General features: G+C 20.6%; 7 protein-coding genes across 7 annotated transcripts; 4 read left to right on the top strand and 3 right to left on the bottom strand.

Moving 5' to 3' along the window:
• Positions 1-298: 298 nt before the first annotated feature.
• PBANKA_0302300 (aspartate aminotransferase, putative) lies at positions 299-1531 on the top strand (the record flags this gene model as incomplete). Its single annotated transcript, XM_034566052.1, has 1 exon — positions 299-1531. The coding sequence occupies one exon, from the start codon at positions 299-301 to the stop codon at positions 1529-1531; it is 1233 nt and encodes a 410-aa protein (XP_034419907.1).
• Positions 1532-2305: 774 nt separating this feature from the next.
• Positions 2306-3102, top strand: PBANKA_0302200 (dynein light chain, putative; the record flags this gene model as incomplete). The annotated part of the gene is made up of 4 exons (XM_034566041.1): positions 2306-2365; positions 2561-2662; positions 2797-2895; positions 3040-3102. The coding sequence occupies 4 exons, from the start codon at positions 2306-2308 to the stop codon at positions 3100-3102; spliced, it is 324 nt and encodes a 107-aa protein (XP_034419906.1).
• A 397-nt stretch (positions 3103-3499) lies between these two features.
• On the top strand, positions 3500-5467 carry PBANKA_0302100 (conserved Plasmodium protein, unknown function; the record flags this gene model as incomplete). Its single annotated transcript, XM_034566030.1, has 1 exon — positions 3500-5467. One exon carries the CDS (start codon positions 3500-3502, stop codon positions 5465-5467), a length of 1968 nt encoding a protein of 655 aa, XP_034419905.1.
• A 642-nt stretch (positions 5468-6109) lies between these two features.
• PBANKA_0302000 (conserved Plasmodium protein, unknown function) lies at positions 6110-7550 on the bottom strand (the record flags this gene model as incomplete). Its single annotated transcript, XM_034566019.1, has 5 exons — positions 6110-6148; positions 6305-6480; positions 6567-6636; positions 6812-6974; positions 7168-7550. The coding sequence occupies 5 exons, from the start codon at positions 7548-7550 to the stop codon at positions 6110-6112; spliced, it is 831 nt and encodes a 276-aa protein (XP_034419904.1).
• Positions 7551-10274: 2724 nt separating this feature from the next.
• Positions 10275-15665, top strand: PBANKA_0301900 (Sel1 repeat-containing protein, putative; the record flags this gene model as incomplete). Its single annotated transcript, XM_034566008.1, has 1 exon — positions 10275-15665. One exon carries the CDS (start codon positions 10275-10277, stop codon positions 15663-15665), a length of 5391 nt encoding a protein of 1796 aa, XP_034419903.1.
• Positions 15666-16135: 470 nt separating this feature from the next.
• On the bottom strand, positions 16136-18587 carry PBANKA_0301800 (condensin-2 complex subunit H2, putative; the record flags this gene model as incomplete). Its single annotated transcript, XM_034565997.1, has 2 exons — positions 16136-16559; positions 16684-18587. 2 exons carry the CDS (start codon positions 18585-18587, stop codon positions 16136-16138), a joined length of 2328 nt encoding a protein of 775 aa, XP_034419902.1.
• Positions 18588-19269: 682 nt separating this feature from the next.
• On the bottom strand, positions 19270-20631 carry PBANKA_0301700 (5'-3' exonuclease, putative; the record flags this gene model as incomplete). The annotated part of the gene is made up of 1 exon (XM_034565986.1): positions 19270-20631. One exon carries the CDS (start codon positions 20629-20631, stop codon positions 19270-19272), a length of 1362 nt encoding a protein of 453 aa, XP_034419901.1.
• Positions 20632-21313: the final 682 nt, after the last annotated feature.

The following is a 21313-nucleotide window of genomic DNA, read 5'->3' as shown; positions in this document are numbered from 1 at the left end:
TGGAAATATTTAAAAAGTATTATTTGCTTATTTATTTATTTGTTTACGAAACAACATCCAACCTATATACTATATTTATTGAATTAAATACCAATTTATAAATAAAAAGGATGTCATAATAGGCAGAACAAATCATAAATTTTATTAAGAAATATATAAATAAATAGTTAAAATACAAATTTTATTTAAAGTGTTTTAATTTTGTTAAAACAAAAGGCAACGATTATACATTATCGAAATTCAATTTCAATTATATTAACATTTCTGAAATAATTTTCCTATTTTTCTTTCAATAACAATGGAAAAGCATCTTAATGAAATAAAAGAGATTGAAGCAGATGAAATTTTAAAAAGTATCAATGAATATAATGCAGATCCATATGATAAAAAAGTGAATCTTTCTATTGGTGTTTGTGCAGATAATAATGATAAGGTTCAAATATTTAATAGTGTATTGAAAGCTGAACAAATAATAACAGAAAAGTATAAAGAAAAACCATATTTATTAAGTAATGGAGGTGATACATTTAGTTTATTAACGCAAAAATTAATATTTGGTGAAGATTCTGAATATATAAAAGAGAAAAGAATAAGTACAATACAAACTATAGGAGGTACAGGAGCTATAGCTATTATATTGGAGTTTTTAAAATGCTTCAATATGTGTAATCCATCGATATATGTTACAAATATTCCATATATAAATCATGTTAATATGATAAAATCAAATGGATTTAATTTAAAATATATAAATTTTTTTGATCATAATTTAATTGATATAAATTATAATTTATTTTTAAACGATTTAAAAAATATTGATAATGAATCAGTTATATTCTTACAGCCTTCATGTTATAATCCTTGTAGTATAAATATAAATTCAGAATATTTTGAAGAAATTACAAATATAGTTTTATTAAAAAAACATATAATTATTTTTGATATTGCTTATCAAGGGTTTGGAAATGGAGAAATAGATAACGATGTAATTTTAATTAAACAATTTCAAAAAAAAAATATTCCTTTTATAGTTTGTCAATCTTTTGCAAAAAATATGTCATTATATGGTGAACGTGCAGGTGCTTTACATATTGTGTGCAAAAATGAAAATGAAAAAAAAAAAATTTTAAGTAGCTTGTTAATAATAACTCGTAGATTTTATTCATCTCCCACTATACATACAAATAGATTAGTTTGCGAAATTTTACAAAATCCTAATTTAAAAAAAGAATGGTTAAACGAATTAAAACAATTATCACACCATATAGCTAATATTAGGAATTTATTTTTTGACAAATTACAGAAAATTCAAAATAAATATAATTTAGATTATGATTGGAGTGTGTATAAAAAACAAGTAGGCCTATTTTCTTATGTACCAATTTTTTCAGATATATTTCAAAGTCTAAAAAATCACCATATTTATATTGTTAAAACTGGACGAATAAATGTGTCAGGAATAACGATGAGTAACATTGATTACATAACGGAAAAAATTTGCCTTTGCTTGTCAGAGCGAGCAGCTAGCTAATTTCGCTATTAGCTAGATTTTGGCTGTTTTTTTTTTCATTATTATTCTTACTATTTCTTACTATTAATTAATTTTACTTATTTGTTAGCGGTATTTATTTCAGCAGCAGTATTTATTTTCTTGATTATTTTTTAACAAAAAAATATTTTTATGCGATTTTGATAGAGCATACAAACTTATATGGGCAACTTTCTATATTTATTAACGCTTTTTAGTAATACCATAGCTAGATAAAAAAAAAAATAATAATAAATAAAATAGATATTAACATGCTTTAGCATTTACAATAAACTATGTTGTTACAAATTTGAAGGAATATAAAAATGTGCATATGCATTGATATACTTTTTTTTTGCGTGCTTTAAATAATTATTCTTATTATGCAAAATCTTTTATAATGGCATATTTGAATTCGTGAATATGGAGCAAGCTATTATATATATATATATGTGTGTGTGTATTTTCCCTTTACACTCATATCATTTAATAATTTAATATAATATTAGTATTTATGCATTGTCCGAAATATAATTAGTGTGTTATAACTTTATTTGATTTGGATATATTTATGTATAGAATTTGATAGATATACATTTTATATTATAAATATGAGTACAATCCTACTTATGACAAACTTATATATTTTTTCATTATAGTCTGTAAAATTTTTAAATATATATTTTTTTGAAGAATTGTATATGTGCGTGTGGACATATATTTTTATAAAATTAGTTTCTCTCTTTGCTTTCTGAACGCATAAAAGAAAAAGGAAAAATGAGTTCCGAAAATTTTTCGCAAAATTTGAAGAAGCATATGCAAACCCTATTAATAAGAGTATAAAGAACAATGAAATAATAATAAGCGAAGTTGATGTTTTTAGGCATAAGTTGAATAAGCATTCAATTAAAATTATTAATATATATAGGAATAACAATAGTTAAAAAGGTGTGTATGAGCATACATATATGCTTAAAGGATAACAAAATTTATTTTTTTCAATATAAACTTTTACAATTTATTCCTTATTAGAAATCTAATATTCCTTATCATAATCAGAATAATATTGTGGATATAATAACAGGAGTTTTAGACAAATATACTGATGCTAATACAAATGCTATACAAGTTGAAGTAATTTATTATTTTTATTTTTATGTGTTATACAACTGTGGTGCTGGTTTAGGTGTTTAATTAGATTTTCTTAAAATACTTTGCACACAAAGTTGTGTACATATATTATTTATATATGTTATATATTTTTGTAGAATGCTATAAAAAATATAAAAGAAATTTTAGATAGAACATTTGGAACTGGTTGGATATGTTTAATTGGAGAATCTTTTTCGTTTAACATTTCAGCAAAGGTTGGAGCATGATTTATAAAGAAAATAGAACAACTGTGTGCTTATTTCATGCATATATATATATGTTGTGTATTTATTATGATAAGGAGTTAGCTATGTATTAATATGATATCATTATTTTATTTCAATTACATTATTTTGTAGGAAGAGTCCTTTTTGTTTTGTTTTTATCAGGGATATTTGGCAATAGTTGTATATAAGTGTTAAAATATGATAATTAAATGTGGAAACATAAGCAAAGGCGGATATATTTTTTTTTTACGTGATCACGCTGATAAGCATGAAAACATACATAAGTGTTAATATATTCCTGTTTTGATTTTCTTAATTTTTTGAATGTGGGATTTATTTTTTGTTGATTTTTGTATCAATATGTTGTCCAGTTATATGTGAATATTTTTATTCGCTTAATTCGTTATTTATATCATAATCGTGCATATATATATTTACCTTTTCGCATTTCTTGGTACTTTTTTTTGATTTTGACTCAAAGTTTTTTGCTCATTTTACTTCCCATTATTGCATGTTGACAAAAATTTATTATGACAAGATTGCACATAATCCAAATTATTTTTTCACCTCTCAAAAAAAGGATAAAGGAAAAATGTATAATAATAAAATGGTTAACTATGAAAAAGAGGAAAAAAAGAGAACAGAAATAAATTTTATAAAGAGTGAAAAATATCACCATAGTAATAACGATTTTAACAAAAATATCGAAAAAATAAATACAGAAAAATGCGAACGAGCATCTATATTACTTGACAATATGAGTGCATTGGATTATTCAAATTTAAATAATGGTGACAAAAGGAGTGATAGTATTTATAGTGTAAATTGGAAAGTTTTAAAAACAAATGAATTAAATTATATGAATTCAGGAAATATAGGGAATGATAAATATAAAAGACGTTCCTTAACATGTAATAATTTTACAAATAATATTTTTGATTCAAGTATAAATGAAAATAAAAAATTATTATATGAAATAGAAAAATCAGATTTTAAAGATATAAATCAACAAATTGGAAAAACCCTTATTAATAGTTATAGTGATTATTATTTAGAAAATGAAAAGAAAGATTGGAGTAAATTTAATAAATTTTCTAATTATAATATGCTTGATTTAGATACTTATAATAATGAAGATATAGATATACCTTTATATAAAGATAAAACAAATATAATAATTGATAATGGGAAAAATGATGATAATCCTTTTAATAATAGGTTAATGAATTTTCAAAAGCGAAAACATGTTAAAAATTATAATGGTGAAAATATAAAATTTGAATTGCTTAAGGAAAATAAAGATGATTATAATGGAAGAAATAACATATTTTATAGACCAGATGAAAATGTAAATAAAATTGAAATGAATCGGAAAAGAATAGACAAAGAAGATAAATATATATTCAATTTGAAAAGTGGGAAAAAAGAACGAATAGATGTGAAACTATGTAAGGATAAAAATAAAAAGGATGTAAAAAAAAATATAATTAGTGAATGGTATAATAATAGTGAAGAAAATAATAAAATGTTTGAAAATAAAATGAAAACAGAATTTGATATAAAATTGAATAAAATGATTGAAAAATATAGAGTTCAAGATGAAGAAAAAAAGGAAGTAACAAATATTATTTATAAAAAATATATGAATATAAAAAATGGTTTAATAAAAGAAAGTTATGAAAAAAAAAAATTAAAAGACGAAAATGAAAAATTAAAAAATGAATTAATGGGGTTAATTAAACCGCCTATTGAAAATAATATGATTTATGATTATAAAAAGAAATTAGAAAATTATATGTATTTGTCAAAAAATAAAGATATCGAAGTTAAAAAATTAGAAAATGAATTGATAAATATGAAAAATAAGTTAAATGTATTTGAAAAAGAATATCTTGATTTGTCTAGTGAAAAAAAAAAGTTAAGAGATACTAATGAGGAAATTAAAAAGGATAACATAAACTTAAAAAAAAAATTAGAAACTTTTAAAATTGTAAATGAAGAAATGAAGGAAATTTTATTTTATAAAGATTTGAAAATAAATTATTTTTATAATATAATAAATCTTCTTGATTCAACAATAATAAAAGAGGATATTCAAAAGGCAATGTTTTCAAAAGAAAAAAAAAGAGTAGAAATTTTCGATGATATAGATAATGGTAGCATTGATAGCCAAAAAATGGAAAATAATTGTCGAAAAAATATTGATGAATATCAGAGCTTTAAGGGAGATAAGGAAATGGGGGTAATAAAAAATATGAACAAAAAAATAATAATAAAATCATTTGTTCAGAAAATAGAAGATATAAATAAAAAAATAAAAAAACACATGAATGCACTTGATAGTTATGAAAATAAAATGAGCAATATTTTATATAATAGTTATGAAATTGGTGAAAATAGTGAAAATACAAATGAGAAAAATAAAAAAGATAATGAATTACTTGATAAATATTTTAATTGTGAAAATTTGTCTTTTAATGAAAATGAATTAAATTTATCTGTAGGAAGTGATGGGTTAACTACATTTTTCGCAAAGAGTAGTTCAAAGGATAAGAATTGATTTTTTAGAAAATAAAAAATGTCGAAAAATGTTATGAACAAGCAAGGCAAATAATATAGCAGTAACAAAATTGTTAGATCGCTGTATTTTTAGCTAGTTTGGTTATAGGTAAAATTTTTTTTTTTTATCGCAATTTTGAATGATTAGAATATTCTTTGTATTTTCTAATTATGCGCGAAAAATTATTTAAGCAAATATAAAATATTTATTTCAAAAAAGATATAAATCAAATTAATTATTAAAATGAAAAAAGAAAAATATATACGATTTTAACCATATTAATTACATGAAATATGTATTATTTAACATCCCATTTTGCATAAAGAAATAAAATGTATGCACATGGAAACACTTGATTATAAGGTTGTATAAATAAAAAAAGCACATACAAATATGTAAATTATACAAAAAAATTTTAAAACAATATTTCATTAAATTTTCATAAATTTACATGTAATAAACATAGATATATATAGAAAATATGAATATGACTCAGACATATGCATAATATGTATACATATTTAAAAATTATATGTTAAAAAATTGTTATATTATAATATTTTAAATATTAAATTGTAAACACAAAAAAAAAATCATAAAATGAGACAAAAATAAATAAGTTGTGGAATTAAGAATCTAAGATTATTTGCTTTTTTTTTTTTTTTTTTTGGCATTTTCCTCCTGCAAAAAATTAGGAGTATAAGTATGTCATTATAGTAGTATATATGACGAGTTGCATAATACGGATGTGTATGTATGCATATATATATATATATATGTGAATATTTCTAAATAAAAACTGAACTTTAAAAAGTTAATTAAATTTTTGTAACTTACATCAATTATTTGATCTGCTAGCAAATTAGCCTTTTCAGTATCTTCCTTCATTTTTTTTTCTTTTTGTTTTTGTTTCTTTAAAAGGGTTTGTTGTTCTTCTTTTTTTTTTTTTTCCTCATTTATTTTAATTTTGTTGTGGTGAAAAATTCTGTACGCGTCAGAAATAATTGTTTCTCCTGAAAATGTTGAAAAATTATATCGTGTGAAGATATAGCATATTATGAAAAAGGAATGTGAGTAAAGTGTTTTATAAATTCATTACCCCATTTGTCTGTTATACAATTTGCCTCATGAATAATAAAATTAAATTCTTCTAAAAATTGATCACATTGCTGAAAAAGTTTGAATTATAATGTATGTACAGTAAATGAATATGTACATGTATATATATGTTTGGAAACATATAGTTATATTTCGAAGATTAGGGATAATATGAGAGTATATAAAATAATAGAATAATAAACGAATGTATGCGAAAGATAAAAATGTATTGAAAATATTTCTTACAATATCTAGATCCCTTGACATATTGTCATCAATAAAATAATTGTTATATAGTCTTGATTTTTTATTTTTATCATGAAAAATTTTATTACAAATAGGGAGAAATAAAATAGTTTTTTTTAATAACATGACTTTTAATTTGATTATATCAACATTTGGCAATTTTCTAAAAACAAAAAGGATAAGAGTGAAATAAATTATATGATAATATTTGAACATACTTTATAAATAGTTGTAATAATATAATTTGAATGTTTTATATTGCATATACGTTCATAATATTTTCGCAATAAATTATGAAAGGTTTGATTTATAGCTATTTTGGACAGCTAAGAAAATAAAAAATATAAATATTATACCTCATCCAACTAGAATGTGGATTTCCAATTATATTATGTTCAGCATATTGTGTATCATTATAAATATCCTCGAGTATTGAATCAATATTTTGGTCATTTTCTTTATCATCATCATTTGTTTCTTTATTTATATCATCAAGAATATTTGTTTTATAGTCTAGCTGAACATTTCTTATTGCTTTTAAATAAATCGCATATTTTTCAACTTCATATTTGTTTGCAAATATTTCAAAGGCAGTATACTGCTTATTTTCAGATTTTAGGCAATTGAAAAATTCATTTTTTTTTTGTTTTTCATGAATAAGGGATAATACACTTTTATATATATAATAAGAAAAAACAATAAATGGAATTACAACAAATACGAGGTATAATAATAACATTTTTTTATCGTTTGAGAGAGGAGCGTATATAAATAAATAATAATAATTAATAATAAAATCAATAGAATATTATAAATCAAATATTGTTGAGTTAGTGTGTTTTAATTGATAATAGAAACTAGTTTTTCTTTTTTTTTACCCCCCTTGTTTGACATGTTTTGATAAAAAATAAATTTTTATTTTGCCTTTTTATGGTAATATATATTATATATATATATTTTACATATATTATATATTTGCTATATGTATGTACGTACAACTATCTATTTTTTAAATAAATAAAAAACATTACAAAAATACATTATCTTTGCATTGTATATATAACTATACAAACTAGCGCAGTAATTGGATTACGCTAAATATTACATTTAAAATAAACATGTTAATTGTTAATGAATTAGTAATAGGAAATAAATAAAATATGAACAAAGCATATATATATATATATATATATAATATATATAAATAAAAACAAACGAGTTGAAAATATACAATATTTTTACTATAAATAAGCAACCATTTTTAATTAAGATTTATATTATTACTCCCTTAAGAGCAATTAACTCCAATCTAATTAGTAGTGTAAATATATAGCAAACATTAAATAAAAATATATATCAGAATAAAATCGATGAATAATTTATATGTGGGGGAAAGAAAAATAATATCGAATTTAAAAGTTGATATATTTTGTTAAAATAATATTTTTCTTAATTACTATTAATGTTTTATTAACATTTTTTTCAATTGTTTTATTTTTATTATTTAGTTTTATTTTACTGCGAGTGCGCAAATTCAAAGTTTTAACTTAAATTTTTTAATTTCGGATGTACGAACAAAATAATATTACAATTCAGTTAAATATATTTATTAAATTGTTAAAAAAAAAAAATAAGTTAAAAGCACACATTCAATTAATTGGTTTGATGGGTATTATATAACAAATTGGTATATTTATATTTTGTTTTTTTTTAAAGAAAAAAAATATTATTGGAAAAATAACAAATAGCTATCATTTATCATTTTTCTATAATTAGGAAAGATTACAGGAGTTGTTTGGTATAGTCATAGAATTTTTTTTAATAAAAAAATAAAAAGTAAAAAAAACAAACTTGTTACTTTTATATATCTATAAATATAATAAAGGTATATAACAAGAATACAAACTTGTTTGTAGATATATCATATTGTGCATAAGGAATATATTTTAAATGGGTAAAATGTTTTATACTGTTTTTTGATGGGAGGTAAATAATTTGATAACAAATTTAAAACTGATAAGAATGTGTTTTACCCAAAATATATGAGAAAACTGTATTATATGAAAACTTGGATAGTTCATTATTTTTTGTTTTTCATTTTTATGAAAAAAATGAAATAAAAATAGTAAATATGAAAAGTGATAAAGGAAAAGGAAACTGATTGAATAAAATAATCACATACTAATATTTTACCAAAAGAAAACGAAAAAGGCTATTTATATTTTATTATTTTTTAATTTTTGAGTATAGTATATTTTACAAATATATTTTTGTTAGTTAAAAATTGTCTTAATTTTGATAATTATGATGTACATTATATATATGCATGTAAACAAGTTTGAGACTTAAATATATTCACCTATTTTTATACAAACATATTTTTTTTCTGACATTAAGTTGTGTTTTAAAATTTGTAGTGTGTATGCATTTTTTTAAGGGATAAAATAAATATATATTTATTCAGATTTGTCATAAAAAATATGAAAAAATAAATATTTAATTTTTTTCTCAGTTACAAAAATAAGTAAATAAATAGTGCGAGTTAAAATATTATATATTTGAATAAAATATATAAATACGTACTTTATATTTTTATGCATTGTGCATATATATAATGTTATTATGTATAGATATTATATTTTTCCGAATATCCATCAAATGTAAAATGTAATCTCCAATTTTTATGTTGAAATATTTATATATTACATATACACTAATGTAGTAATTCTTATGCTGAGATATAAAAATGGAAAATGTATAATATATGCATACAAAATACTAATTTTATAAATTAAAATGTGTTTTATTTTAATAATTTATCCTTAAATCTTCTTTTTTTTTTTAGTAAACAATATTTTAAATAAAATTGAAAGGAGGAATAATTAACGAATAAAGAGAAATATATATATATATATTTTTTTTATTTTTCCTTAATTTTTTATTATAATATTTGCATGCCTATACATATATTTGTGTTAATTTTTGTAGCACATTATTTATATTTTTTTTGTATATAAAAGAGCTAATTGGGGAATAGGATATTTTGAATATTGTTCTTGGATTATATATATATATGTAAATAAGTTTGATATAAAATTTGCTTTTCATATATATATTAAAGAATGCCAATATGATCTTATATATTCATATGAAATGAATTTATAATATAAAATAAAAGTGAAAAAAAGACGAAAGGGAATAGACAAATTTAAGGAATTTCATTTGTTTATATGCATGTTTAACAAAGTACTTGGATTTGCTTTTTTTATGATTATTAATTTTTATTTTTTTGATTTTTGAGAAGAATAAAAACAATTTTGTGGTTACACCCCGTTTTATAGTCTTTTTCAAGTTCGTGATAGATTTATCACTAAACTTGTTTGTTTTGATATTTTATATTTTATATATATGGTTTGTCTGTTCCCCTTCTTTTAACACTTTTTTTTTTTTAAGGAAAGAAAATATGATTAAAAATGTTTTTTGTGTTGCTTTAATAATTTTATTTTTTCTGATATCTATAAAATGTGAATATATAACGAATGAAAAAGGAAGCGATTTTTGGGGTGGTGGTGAAAAGGGGAATAAAAATGATGAGAAAAGAAAAGATAGGAATTATAAAAAAGTGAAACTAGCCAAAAATGAAGAAATAGCCTCTGTGTATGCAAATTCCGAAGATAATGAGATAAATGACAAAAATAAGAAAAGCATTTCTTATAAATATAAAAATTATATGGAATATTTTCAAAATGAAATTCAAAAATATGATAACATTATTGATACTTTAATACTAAGAAATGTAAACAGAAAAAAATATGACTTTTATAATATTTTAGAAGAATATTCTCTACATACAAAAATAAGTATAGATATATATGACCAATTGTGGTTATTAATAAATATAATAAAAAATAATAATATGTTGATAAAAATGTATAATAGAAAAAATGGAGAAATTGATGAACTCGTTTTTAAAAAACATTTAATTTTCTCAATATTTAAATGGCATAGTTTTATAAAAATAATTGAGGGATTTAATAAAAACTATTTTGTATTTTATATTGATAAAAAAAATATGAACAGTCATAAAAAAAAAATATATAGCTATAAATATTTTTATAATTTTATACTAAATGGCTCGAATTCTGAACAGTCCATATTTTATATTAATTTAAATAAAATTTCATTTTTACACATTTTAGAAAAATATAATAAATATATATATATTATAAATAGTTCGAAAAGAAATTATCCACATTATATGTATGATAGCGAAATTTTCAGTGAATTTATATATTCATATTTTTTAAACTCGAACAAAAGTTTATCGAATAAATATATGAAAAATATCAAGTTGTCAATATGGAAAAATATAATTTTTGATAAAAATTGTGATATTTATAAGAAAATAGGAAAATATAATAAGAGTTTAATTTTGTATAAATATAATGGAGTTGAGGAGGATGTTATTTTAGATTATGTTAATGCAGAAATTGAATTATTATTTTCAAATATTTCTAAATTGTTCATAGATATTATAAATGATGTACATGCAGTATACTATGAAGAATTTCAAAAGAAGGAAAAGACAGAGAACAAGAAATTAAAAAAAAATGAAATAAATTCTAAAATAAATAAAAATAATAGTGATTATTTCAATTTGGATAGTAAAAAAAAAGAATATTTGAAAGATAATGAAATAAATAAGAATTATAAAAAAAAAAAATTGGAAACAAATGACCAAAAAATAGATGATATAAAATATGAAGGAAATAATAGTTTCTATAATGAAAATAAAAATAAAATAAATTATTTTAACAATGATGTAAATAACGAATATAATGAAGAAAATGATTTTTTTTTTAAAAATTTAAATAAATTATTTAATTTTGAATTTGATAAAGAAAAAGATGAAATAAGTGATTATAGAGATTTATACGAGCTTAGAGATGGTTTTATAATAAATAAAAAGAATCCAAATAAACAAATTCCATTAATTTTTAATCCAATAAAAGATATATTTTATATGTTGAATCATATAAATTTGAAAAAAAAACAAAATTTTAAAGAAATACATGATTATCTTAAAGTAATAATAAATTATAAAGGACAAAATTTTTATGATAATAGATTAATTTGTAGTAAAGATTGTAAAAATATATTTTTAAAAAAAAGTGTAACGAATAATAATGTTGGTAAACAAAATGGTAAATGGAAAGGACCTTTATTTAATGTAAATCATATGAATGATATAAATAAAATTGCAAATAACATTTTATTATTTGGTGATAATACATCTGATTTGAAAGAAAAAGAAAAATATAAAAGTAATAATTATGAGGGGTTTGAGAATAATGACATATATGGAGGAATAGAATTAAATCGTCAAACACCAGTTGCTAAATTAACAAAAGATATAATTCATGACCAATTGAAATTGCTAAAAAATGAATATGTAGATAAATTAAGGAACGAATCAATTTGTGTTTTAGGATTTTTATATTTGATAGGAATAAATGACAATAACGGTAAATTAAAGTTCCCTTATGGATTTCCAAGAAATATAGAATATGCAATAAAACTTATAATGAAAGGTAATGATGGATTATGTAATTTTTTAAGTGGAATTTTATATCATATAAATTTTCCAGCATTTGTCAATAATTCTATGGCTTTAACATCCACTGAAATGAGCGATAACCTTTTAGAAAATAGTAATATTATAAATAATTTTTTTTATATTTATTATAAAAATAATAATGATAAAATTAAAATTGATGAATTTTTATCAAATAAAAATAGAATAATTCCAAATAAAATAGATAATATAAAATCAAAAATAATATCTTATTCATTAGGATCAACAAAAAATGACATATTTAGTAAATTGGCATATACTAATAATATACTTCGAATAAAATATAAAAATGAATATAACAGTAATATATATTTAAAAGAATATTTTGATTATATATATGATAAAAAAGATTATAAACATAGTTATATAAAAAACAATATATCTCCTTTTTTAACATCTTGTAATTATTTGTTACGAAATATATTAGGGGGGGTTGTAGATTCCTTAAAATATTCTAGTGGTATTGAAAGTGGAATATATCAAGAATATATTCATGAAAATCATAAACATATATTAATAAATCATGGAGAAGAAAATAGGAACTTATTTGAATATTTTTCAAAATTAGCAGACAATAGAAATACATATGCTTTAGCAGCATTGGGTGAAATTTATTATTTTGGAAATGATAATATTGGAATTGAAAGGAATGAAATGAAAGCTCTTGATTTCTGGAAAATGGCAGCAGATCAGGGCGACAATGCATCTGCACTTTCTTCTGGGTATATATTTTTAGATGAATACAAAAGATTATCTAAAAAAGAAGAAATTGCTAAATCGATGGACAAAAGCGAATTAATTAAACAAATAAGGATAGAAAAAAAAATGGATGAAAAAAAAAAAGAAAAAAAGGATGATGATAAAAATGGAATGAATAAAAGTAAGGATAATGATAAGTTTGAAAATCAGGAAGAATATATTGTTTATCCTAATATAAATACTTGGGTAGGATATTTTGGGGGTTCTGCATCTGGTTCTAATGTTGAAACATATTCAACTCCAAACAATATGGCTAATGGTGAATCAAACAATGTAAGTAGTTCACCATTTAATTATCAAAGTGTAGGAAATGGGGAACCAATAAATAGACCAATTTCTGAACCGCAAGTAATGATAGGTGTAAAAAATGAGATTGGAAATGTAACACGAGCAAATGGAATTAGTAATTCAGAGGAGGATATGATAAATGAATATATGAATGAACTTGGTAAAAAAATTGATAATTTAATGAAAAATGCTGAAAAATATTTTTACAAAGCAACAAAAAATAATGAAGAAAGTATAGAAAATTTATTAGCAAAATATAATATATATAAGTTTGGATTAGGAACAGAAAAAGATATAAAATTAGCAGGAACATATTTAAAAAAAGCAGCAGATAAAGGGGATAATATTTCCCAAATGTTAATTGGACATTATTATTCAGGAAGTGATATAGGAATAAAACTAAAGGATTATGATCCTAATGATGTAGCAAATAATTTAAAAAATTCATATAAGTATTATTCAAAATCTGCAAAAAATGGGAATATTATTTCTTTATATAATAAAAATATATTAATATTAAAAGGGATAGATTCAAAATATAAAAGTTTTGATGAAAAATGTGAAATAACTTTAAAGCCACTTCATTTTATTGGAATGTTTAACGACCATGTACATGCTTTGTTGAAATTGTTAAAACATAATTACAAATTTAAGGATTATACAAGTGCATTGTTATTATCTATAATTTTATCAGAGTTAGGTGATCATTCAAATAATGTGAATGCATCTATGTTATGGGGTTTAAAAAAAAATACAATGAAAAAATTTTTAGAAAAATATAACAGAATTGAGAATATTTTAAAAGAATATAAAGCAAGTATTGAAAACGAACAAAATAAAGGACATAATTTTGGTGAAGTTATAAAAAAAATATATAAGAAAGAAAAGGAGGTTAAATATAGATTTTTAAAAAAGAATGAACAAATATATATTAAATCTTTGTTAAAATATTGTAGTGTTTTGAATGGTAGTTTAGAACATTTTCGAATGTGTCAAAGTTTAAGAAATGAATTAACAGATAATCGTAAAGAATACAAAAATGGAAAAAAATCAAGAATTAATGAATATCCAAATATTTTAAAAGAACATATTGAATCATATAAACCGATTGAATTATTTGAAAAATATGATGATATAATATTAAAGGAAATGAAAAATGGGAAAACAATTTTTGAAAAAATAAAAAAAATTGAAAACATAAAAAAAGAAATAATGGAATATTTTAGATTAAGTGAATTTTTGCATTGTTATTACAAACCTATGTCATATTATCAAATTAAACTTTTTGAAGATAAAGAAATAAATAATTTAAAAAAATTAAATAAAAATAAAATTTATAATATTGGAAAAAATAATATATATGAAAATGATGATCGTTATTTTTTTAAAAATGGAAAAAAAAATAAGAATATAAAAAATTTATATGATTCTGAATTTTATAGATATTATATGTTGCTTTATGATAATGATGCAAAAGAGATATATAATTACAAAAAGAAATATTCATCTAAAATATTTAACGAAATACAAAGTTTTTCTGATAATTGTGATGTATGTAAACAATATTATGATATATATTCATCATTTTATGGATATAAAAAAGCAACAATTAATTTAATTAAAAAATATAAATATGGTGATAATTTTACAATTAAAAGTAAAATAAAAGAACTTCAACTTTTAACCAAATTTTCAGATGAAAATAATCATGAACTTTTATATTATAAAGCTTTATTTTTCGAAAATAATAATTTAGAATCTTTAGAATTTATTTTAGAAATATATTTTAAGTTGTCTACAGATGAACATAGTGCATGTAATGTTATAGGCATTTTTAGAATTTTAAAAATATTATTTAAGAAAATGATTAATGACTTTAGTTGGGTATTAAGGAATATAATTTATTTTTTCTCTAAAATTATAAATTTTGAAAATGTTAAAATAAATGAAATGTTTGGAAAAAGATATATCAAGCCTTATGAGAAGTTTAAATTTATATATAATCCTAATCTTTGCTATTTACAAAATAATTTTTTTTTTATTTCAGAATATAAGCAAAAATGTTTAAATTTAGATTACATATTAAATAATAATTATATATATTCACAATTTAGTTATTTTCATATTTTTAAATTTTTGAAAAAAATAATATTATATTTTTTTCAATTATAGAAGTTATGGATCTACAAAATAAACACACATTTATTATGTGTGTGAATATGTCCGTTTTTTAGAAAAAAAAAAAAAAAACATAAAGTTCAGAGTTTTTGTTGAATATTTTTTTTTAGAGACTGTTGAATAGATATGCTAAAATTTTGTTGATCAAAGCATTATTGCATATTGTTGGATTATTTTATTTGTTTTGATTTTCAAATTTCTTAGCTTCATCATTTCTTTTTACCTTTTTTTGTTATTTGTACATTTTATATTTTAAGAATCTATGTTCCTGTTCCCTATTTGGGAATATTTTTTTTCATTTCGAATGTATTTCGTTAAAATCTTTGCGATAACAATTATGTTACATATTTTTTTACTTGATTTTTTTTTTGTTCATATATTTGATAACTATAATTCACAGATTTATCAAAAAATAAATGAAAATGAAAATTAGGAATGAATATGATTAATATTCATGATCTAAATTAAATATGATTTTTTTTTTCTAAATGAAAAGAATTGTCTATATTATCAGATTTTTCAGTTATTTTTCTTTTTTTATCATTTATAGTAAATTTCGTATTATCAAAAGCACTGGAAATATTCATATATTCATTAACGTTAATATTTTTTATGTTAATTTGATAATTGGTAATATTATTTGAATGTTTTTGTTGATCTATTTCGGAAATATTTAATTTGTTTGTATTTATTAACATTAATGTTGTTAAAAAGTTTCTATATATCTGATATTTTTCATCATTCTTTATAAGATCTGGAAAATATATGTTATCACCATTGTTAATAATATATTTGAGAATTTTTTTTTTATAATATTCTACATTATATTGTGGTTGTCTTTTTAATATCACGAGTTTTTCTTCAAGAAAATTACTCCATGCATTTACTCTGGAAATTGGGAAATGAAATGTTAAGGTTTATGTTTTTTAATAAAGTGGGGATAGAAGTGGAAGTAAAAGTGGAGTAGAAATGGAAGTAAAAGTGGAGTAGAAATGAGAATTGGGGTCTTAACCTGTCTTGTATTTTGTCTTCAAAGGAAAAAACCAAGGAGGTATTAGAATCCGTTTTTTTAAGAATAGATGTAGGAAAATTCTTAACATGATTATCTATGGATTTAATATTAATAAATGTGTCCATATTTAATGTTTCTTGTATTGTTTTATTTTGTTCATCTTTTATTTCGTGATAATAATCATCTTTTAATATTTCTATATCATAATTTTCATTATGATCATAAAAATTTATGGAAAAAAAACGATCTACATTTTTTTCTTTTTTTAGATTTTTTATTAAATTATATATTAGTGGTTCTAAATAATAGTAGTCTATATTTAAACCTAATTTTTGTATATATAAAGATGGTATTTTTATTTGTCTAAATAATTTTTGATCGTTTGACAATCTGTAATTATCTCCTTTATCAGTAAAATCATTATTTTGATGAAAAATAGGATCTATTATATTTTCTTCAAATTTATTTGTTGTACTATTTGAATCTAAATTAATATCATTTATTTCGTTTTTCATAATAATGTCTATGATTTTATTTGGTTGCATATATGTAAGAAAATCTTCAGTTTCTGTAATATTATAACAACTTAAGTTATAATATCCTGGAAGTTTTTTATATAATCCATTTTTTTCGTTCCTATCTATTTGTGTGTTATTATTACAATAGATGCAACGATTGTTGGGTTCGTTTGGCTCTATTATAGATGTAATTATAGAACCACAATAATCACAATAATCAGCATTTTGTTTATAAATGGTATTATATTTATGATCTTTATGAATAGTTTCATCAAGAATATATAATTTCTTTTTTTGCCTTTCAAATTTATTAATTAAATAATTTTTATTTTTAATGATATCTAATGCAATATCATATGAATAAAAATCTGTTTTAAATAAAAGTGTATCTGTGCATAATCTTAAAGATGTAATATCATAAATATTATTTATTTTATATGTATGTTGGATAGTATTTTGTTCATGTATATATTCGGTTAAATTATTTGATAAATAAATACTATTTCTTGAAAAAAATTCATATTTTTCAAATAAGATTGTACTATTTTTATTTTGTAAAGTAAAATCATATTCATCATTTATAAATATATTATAATCGTTAATATCTAACAAAATGATTCCATCATTTTCTAAAAAAAGTTTGTCAAAATTTAATGAGTTGACTGAGCTAATTTCTATTGTTTGTTTATTATCTATAAGATTTAGATTATCCATATTTTTATAACTATTTGTTGAATTTAAATCCATAATTTTGGTTTCGATAGAATTAATAGATTCATTTCCCAGAGTATCAATATAAGGAATATTTTCTATATCAGGTTCATTTAAAAGTTTTTTTTTATTTATTAAAAAATTGTCTTTTTCATCATATTTTATTATATTTTTATGATTTTCTGTTTTATTTTTGACTCTTATATGATCTGTAAATAAAAATGTTGGAAGTGGAATTGTTTTAACTAATAAATCTTCTTCTATAATATCATTTTCAGTGATTGTATTTTTTAAATTTTTGATTTCATTAATATATAAATATTCTTCTTCATCAATTATTAACAATTGTTTTTTATTTGAATTACTATTTTTATTTTCTTTATATATATTATATAATGTATTATGAGCTAAGTTGTGTAAATGCTCAATTTTGAGACCTAAAATTTTTACACAATTTTCAAGAAATATAGCTGCAGACGTAAAGCTGTTCATTAAATCTTTATCTTTTTCATTTTCTCTTATTGTTTTATCAATATCTTCGAATGAATTTTTATCGAGCGAATTTAAAAATTCTTGAATTGTACTAGCCAAATCGAAATTTATACATTCATTTGTATTATTACATTTTTGCAGATTTTGGATAAGTAGTCTCACTTCGTCTTCTTGTGTAGACATTTTATGATTCAATGAGCATAAAAGGATGTAAACTGTGTATATTTTTCTTTTTCTTTTTTATTCTTATCGTTTTTTTTCTTCTTTTTGACAATGTAAAAACAAATGCACACATTATATTGGTGTGCATAATTTAAGGAAAATTTTCTGAGCAAGTCATAAAAAAAATATTCAAAAGGTTAAATAAAATTATTAAAATTGAGAAAAAAATGGATATTGTTTTTACGAATAAAAACCAAGATGTAGTATGCACATCATGCTGGTAATTTACATTGCACCAAGGTACGCATATTCATATATGTATGTATATATATATATATATATATATATATATATATATATATATATATATGCGTGATATTGCTTTTAATATTTATACAGTATTTTTATTTTTATTTTTATAGGGGAGTTATACGTATAATAAGCGAAAAAGACAAGCCAAAATATTATAAATAATATGTGGAAATATTTACAATTAATTTATCGAAAAAAATTGGATATATGCATGTGTATATTACGGGGAGAGACATTTTTGCTTATTTATTCGAATATTAAAATAAAAAGGAAAAAAAAATATGTACGTACAGAAAAAAAATAAATATTTTCGAATATTTGGAAATGCGAATAAAATATGTATTGAATAAATATACGGGATATTATATATGGATGTATTGTTAGATAGGCTCTACATGGGATGATTCAATATAACGGTTTTTTTGAGCAACTTATGAAGAGAATACTTATCTACAATATTTTGAAATAATTCGAAATTTTTGATATTAACTTGTTTGTATTCACTTAAATTTATAGATTGATTAGTTTCGCATTTGAGTTTAATAAGTTTTCTGAACATGTTAATATTTTCTATATTGTTAATAAATATAGTTTGCAATTTAGGCGGTAAATTGTGTATATTTTTTAAAATATTATCAATACTATAATATTCTTTTAACAAATATTTACTAGTTTTATCACCAATATTTGGTATACCAGATATTCCATCAGTTTTATCTCCAGCTAAAATTAAATAATCACTATATTGATTTGGATAAATATTATGTTCTTGAATAAATGTGTGTGCATTTACTATTCTATATTTTCGATTTGGTTGACATACAGATATGTCAATATTATTATGAGCATTATCATTGTATTCTAGTAATTGTAGTAAATCTTTATCACTCGAAACAATAACAATTCTAAAATTATTTTCTTTGATTTCATCATTATTTAACGAAATTAGCCCAGTTTCATAATGGTTAGGTGCCAATTCGTTATTTGTATAAATAGTATTATAAATTTGATCGACAAGAGATGCAATATAATTGTCACTTTCTACATTTTCAGAAATAATAGTTTTGATTCCTATAATATCGCAAAACTCACTAACAAGTTTTAGTTGGTCATATAATTCTTCAGGATTTTTTTTTCTTAAAGTTTTATATTGAGCATATATTTCTCGTTTTTCTTTATTTGAAGTTTTAGAATCAAATACAATAGCAATATATGATGGAGAAAATAATTTGTAAATTTTATTTAAAGATTGTGTAAATCCATAGATAGTACTTAAATTAATATCATTTTCATTTTTTAGAAAAGGCATACCAAAATAGTTTTTAAATAAAAGAGAGGACCCGTCTATTATTAAAAATGTTTCAAAATTTTTTTTTAGATTTTTTTCATTTTCTAAATGTTCTTCGTTTTTTTTTTTTCGTGCAAAAGCTTTGGCTAATCTCTGAATTCCATTTTCCAAAGTTATATTTTTGAAGAGGATATAATTAGAAAAGATATTTTTTTTATATTGTTTTTTTTTTTTATTTGGGTAGCTATTTTTCCATAATTGTACATAACTTTTATTGTTACAATTGCTTATAAAACATATATTTTTTACAAAATTATGTTTTAAAGGGTAATATTTTCCCTTAATATTTTTTGTATTAAAATAATAAATAAATTTACAATTAACTGGATAAACATTTATATGAATACTACTCCATATTATTATACTTTTGAGATAACATATTATGGCCAAGAACAATTTATTCATTTTGTTTTTCTTATTAATTTATAACTTCATTTTTTTGGCTTCTTTACTTTAATATATGTTGGGTTATAATTGAAGTTTGTCATTTGTTTACACACTACAATCTGGGTATGTGAAAAAAAAAAAATTACAGTAGTAATAAACAATTTTATAAAAATTAATAGTTAATCTCAAAACAGGCATTGATTATTTTGTTCGTTCTTTTGTTCGTTCATTTTTTGGGTATTTTTTTTGTTCGTTTTTTTGAAAGTTCGTTTCTACCAAAATATGCATTTATGTTTATGTGGGGGGGCATGTGATAAAATGAGTATGCTTATGTTTTTTTTTTTTTTCATAGTATTATCCTGGTCATATTTGTACATAAAAATATAATTCATAATTGGGAACTTTTTATGTGAAATAAAATATTTTTTATTCTACATTTCAAAAGCTTAGCAAGGTTTAATTATATTTTTAATAATTAATATTTTTAGGTAATATATATTTACTTAGAATAATTAAATTACGATATTTATTTGTAATATATTTTTTAAGGTACATACACATAAATAAGGGCTATGATAATTTTTTTTTAATTTGCAAGGTTTTGAGAGTATCTTGAATAAAGAATAATAATATCTATTATTAATTAATTGCAAAAATGTAATAACTTAAATAAAAATAAATATGAATATATATTCTGTCT

The sequence above is a fragment of the Plasmodium berghei genome (genome assembly GCF_900002375.2).
Source record: "Plasmodium berghei ANKA genome assembly, chromosome: 3".
Lineage (NCBI taxonomy): Eukaryota > Apicomplexa > Aconoidasida > Haemosporida > Plasmodiidae > Plasmodium > Plasmodium berghei.
The sequence above is the reverse complement of the archived record's forward strand: the minus strand, read 5'-3'. Positions and strand labels throughout refer to the sequence as shown.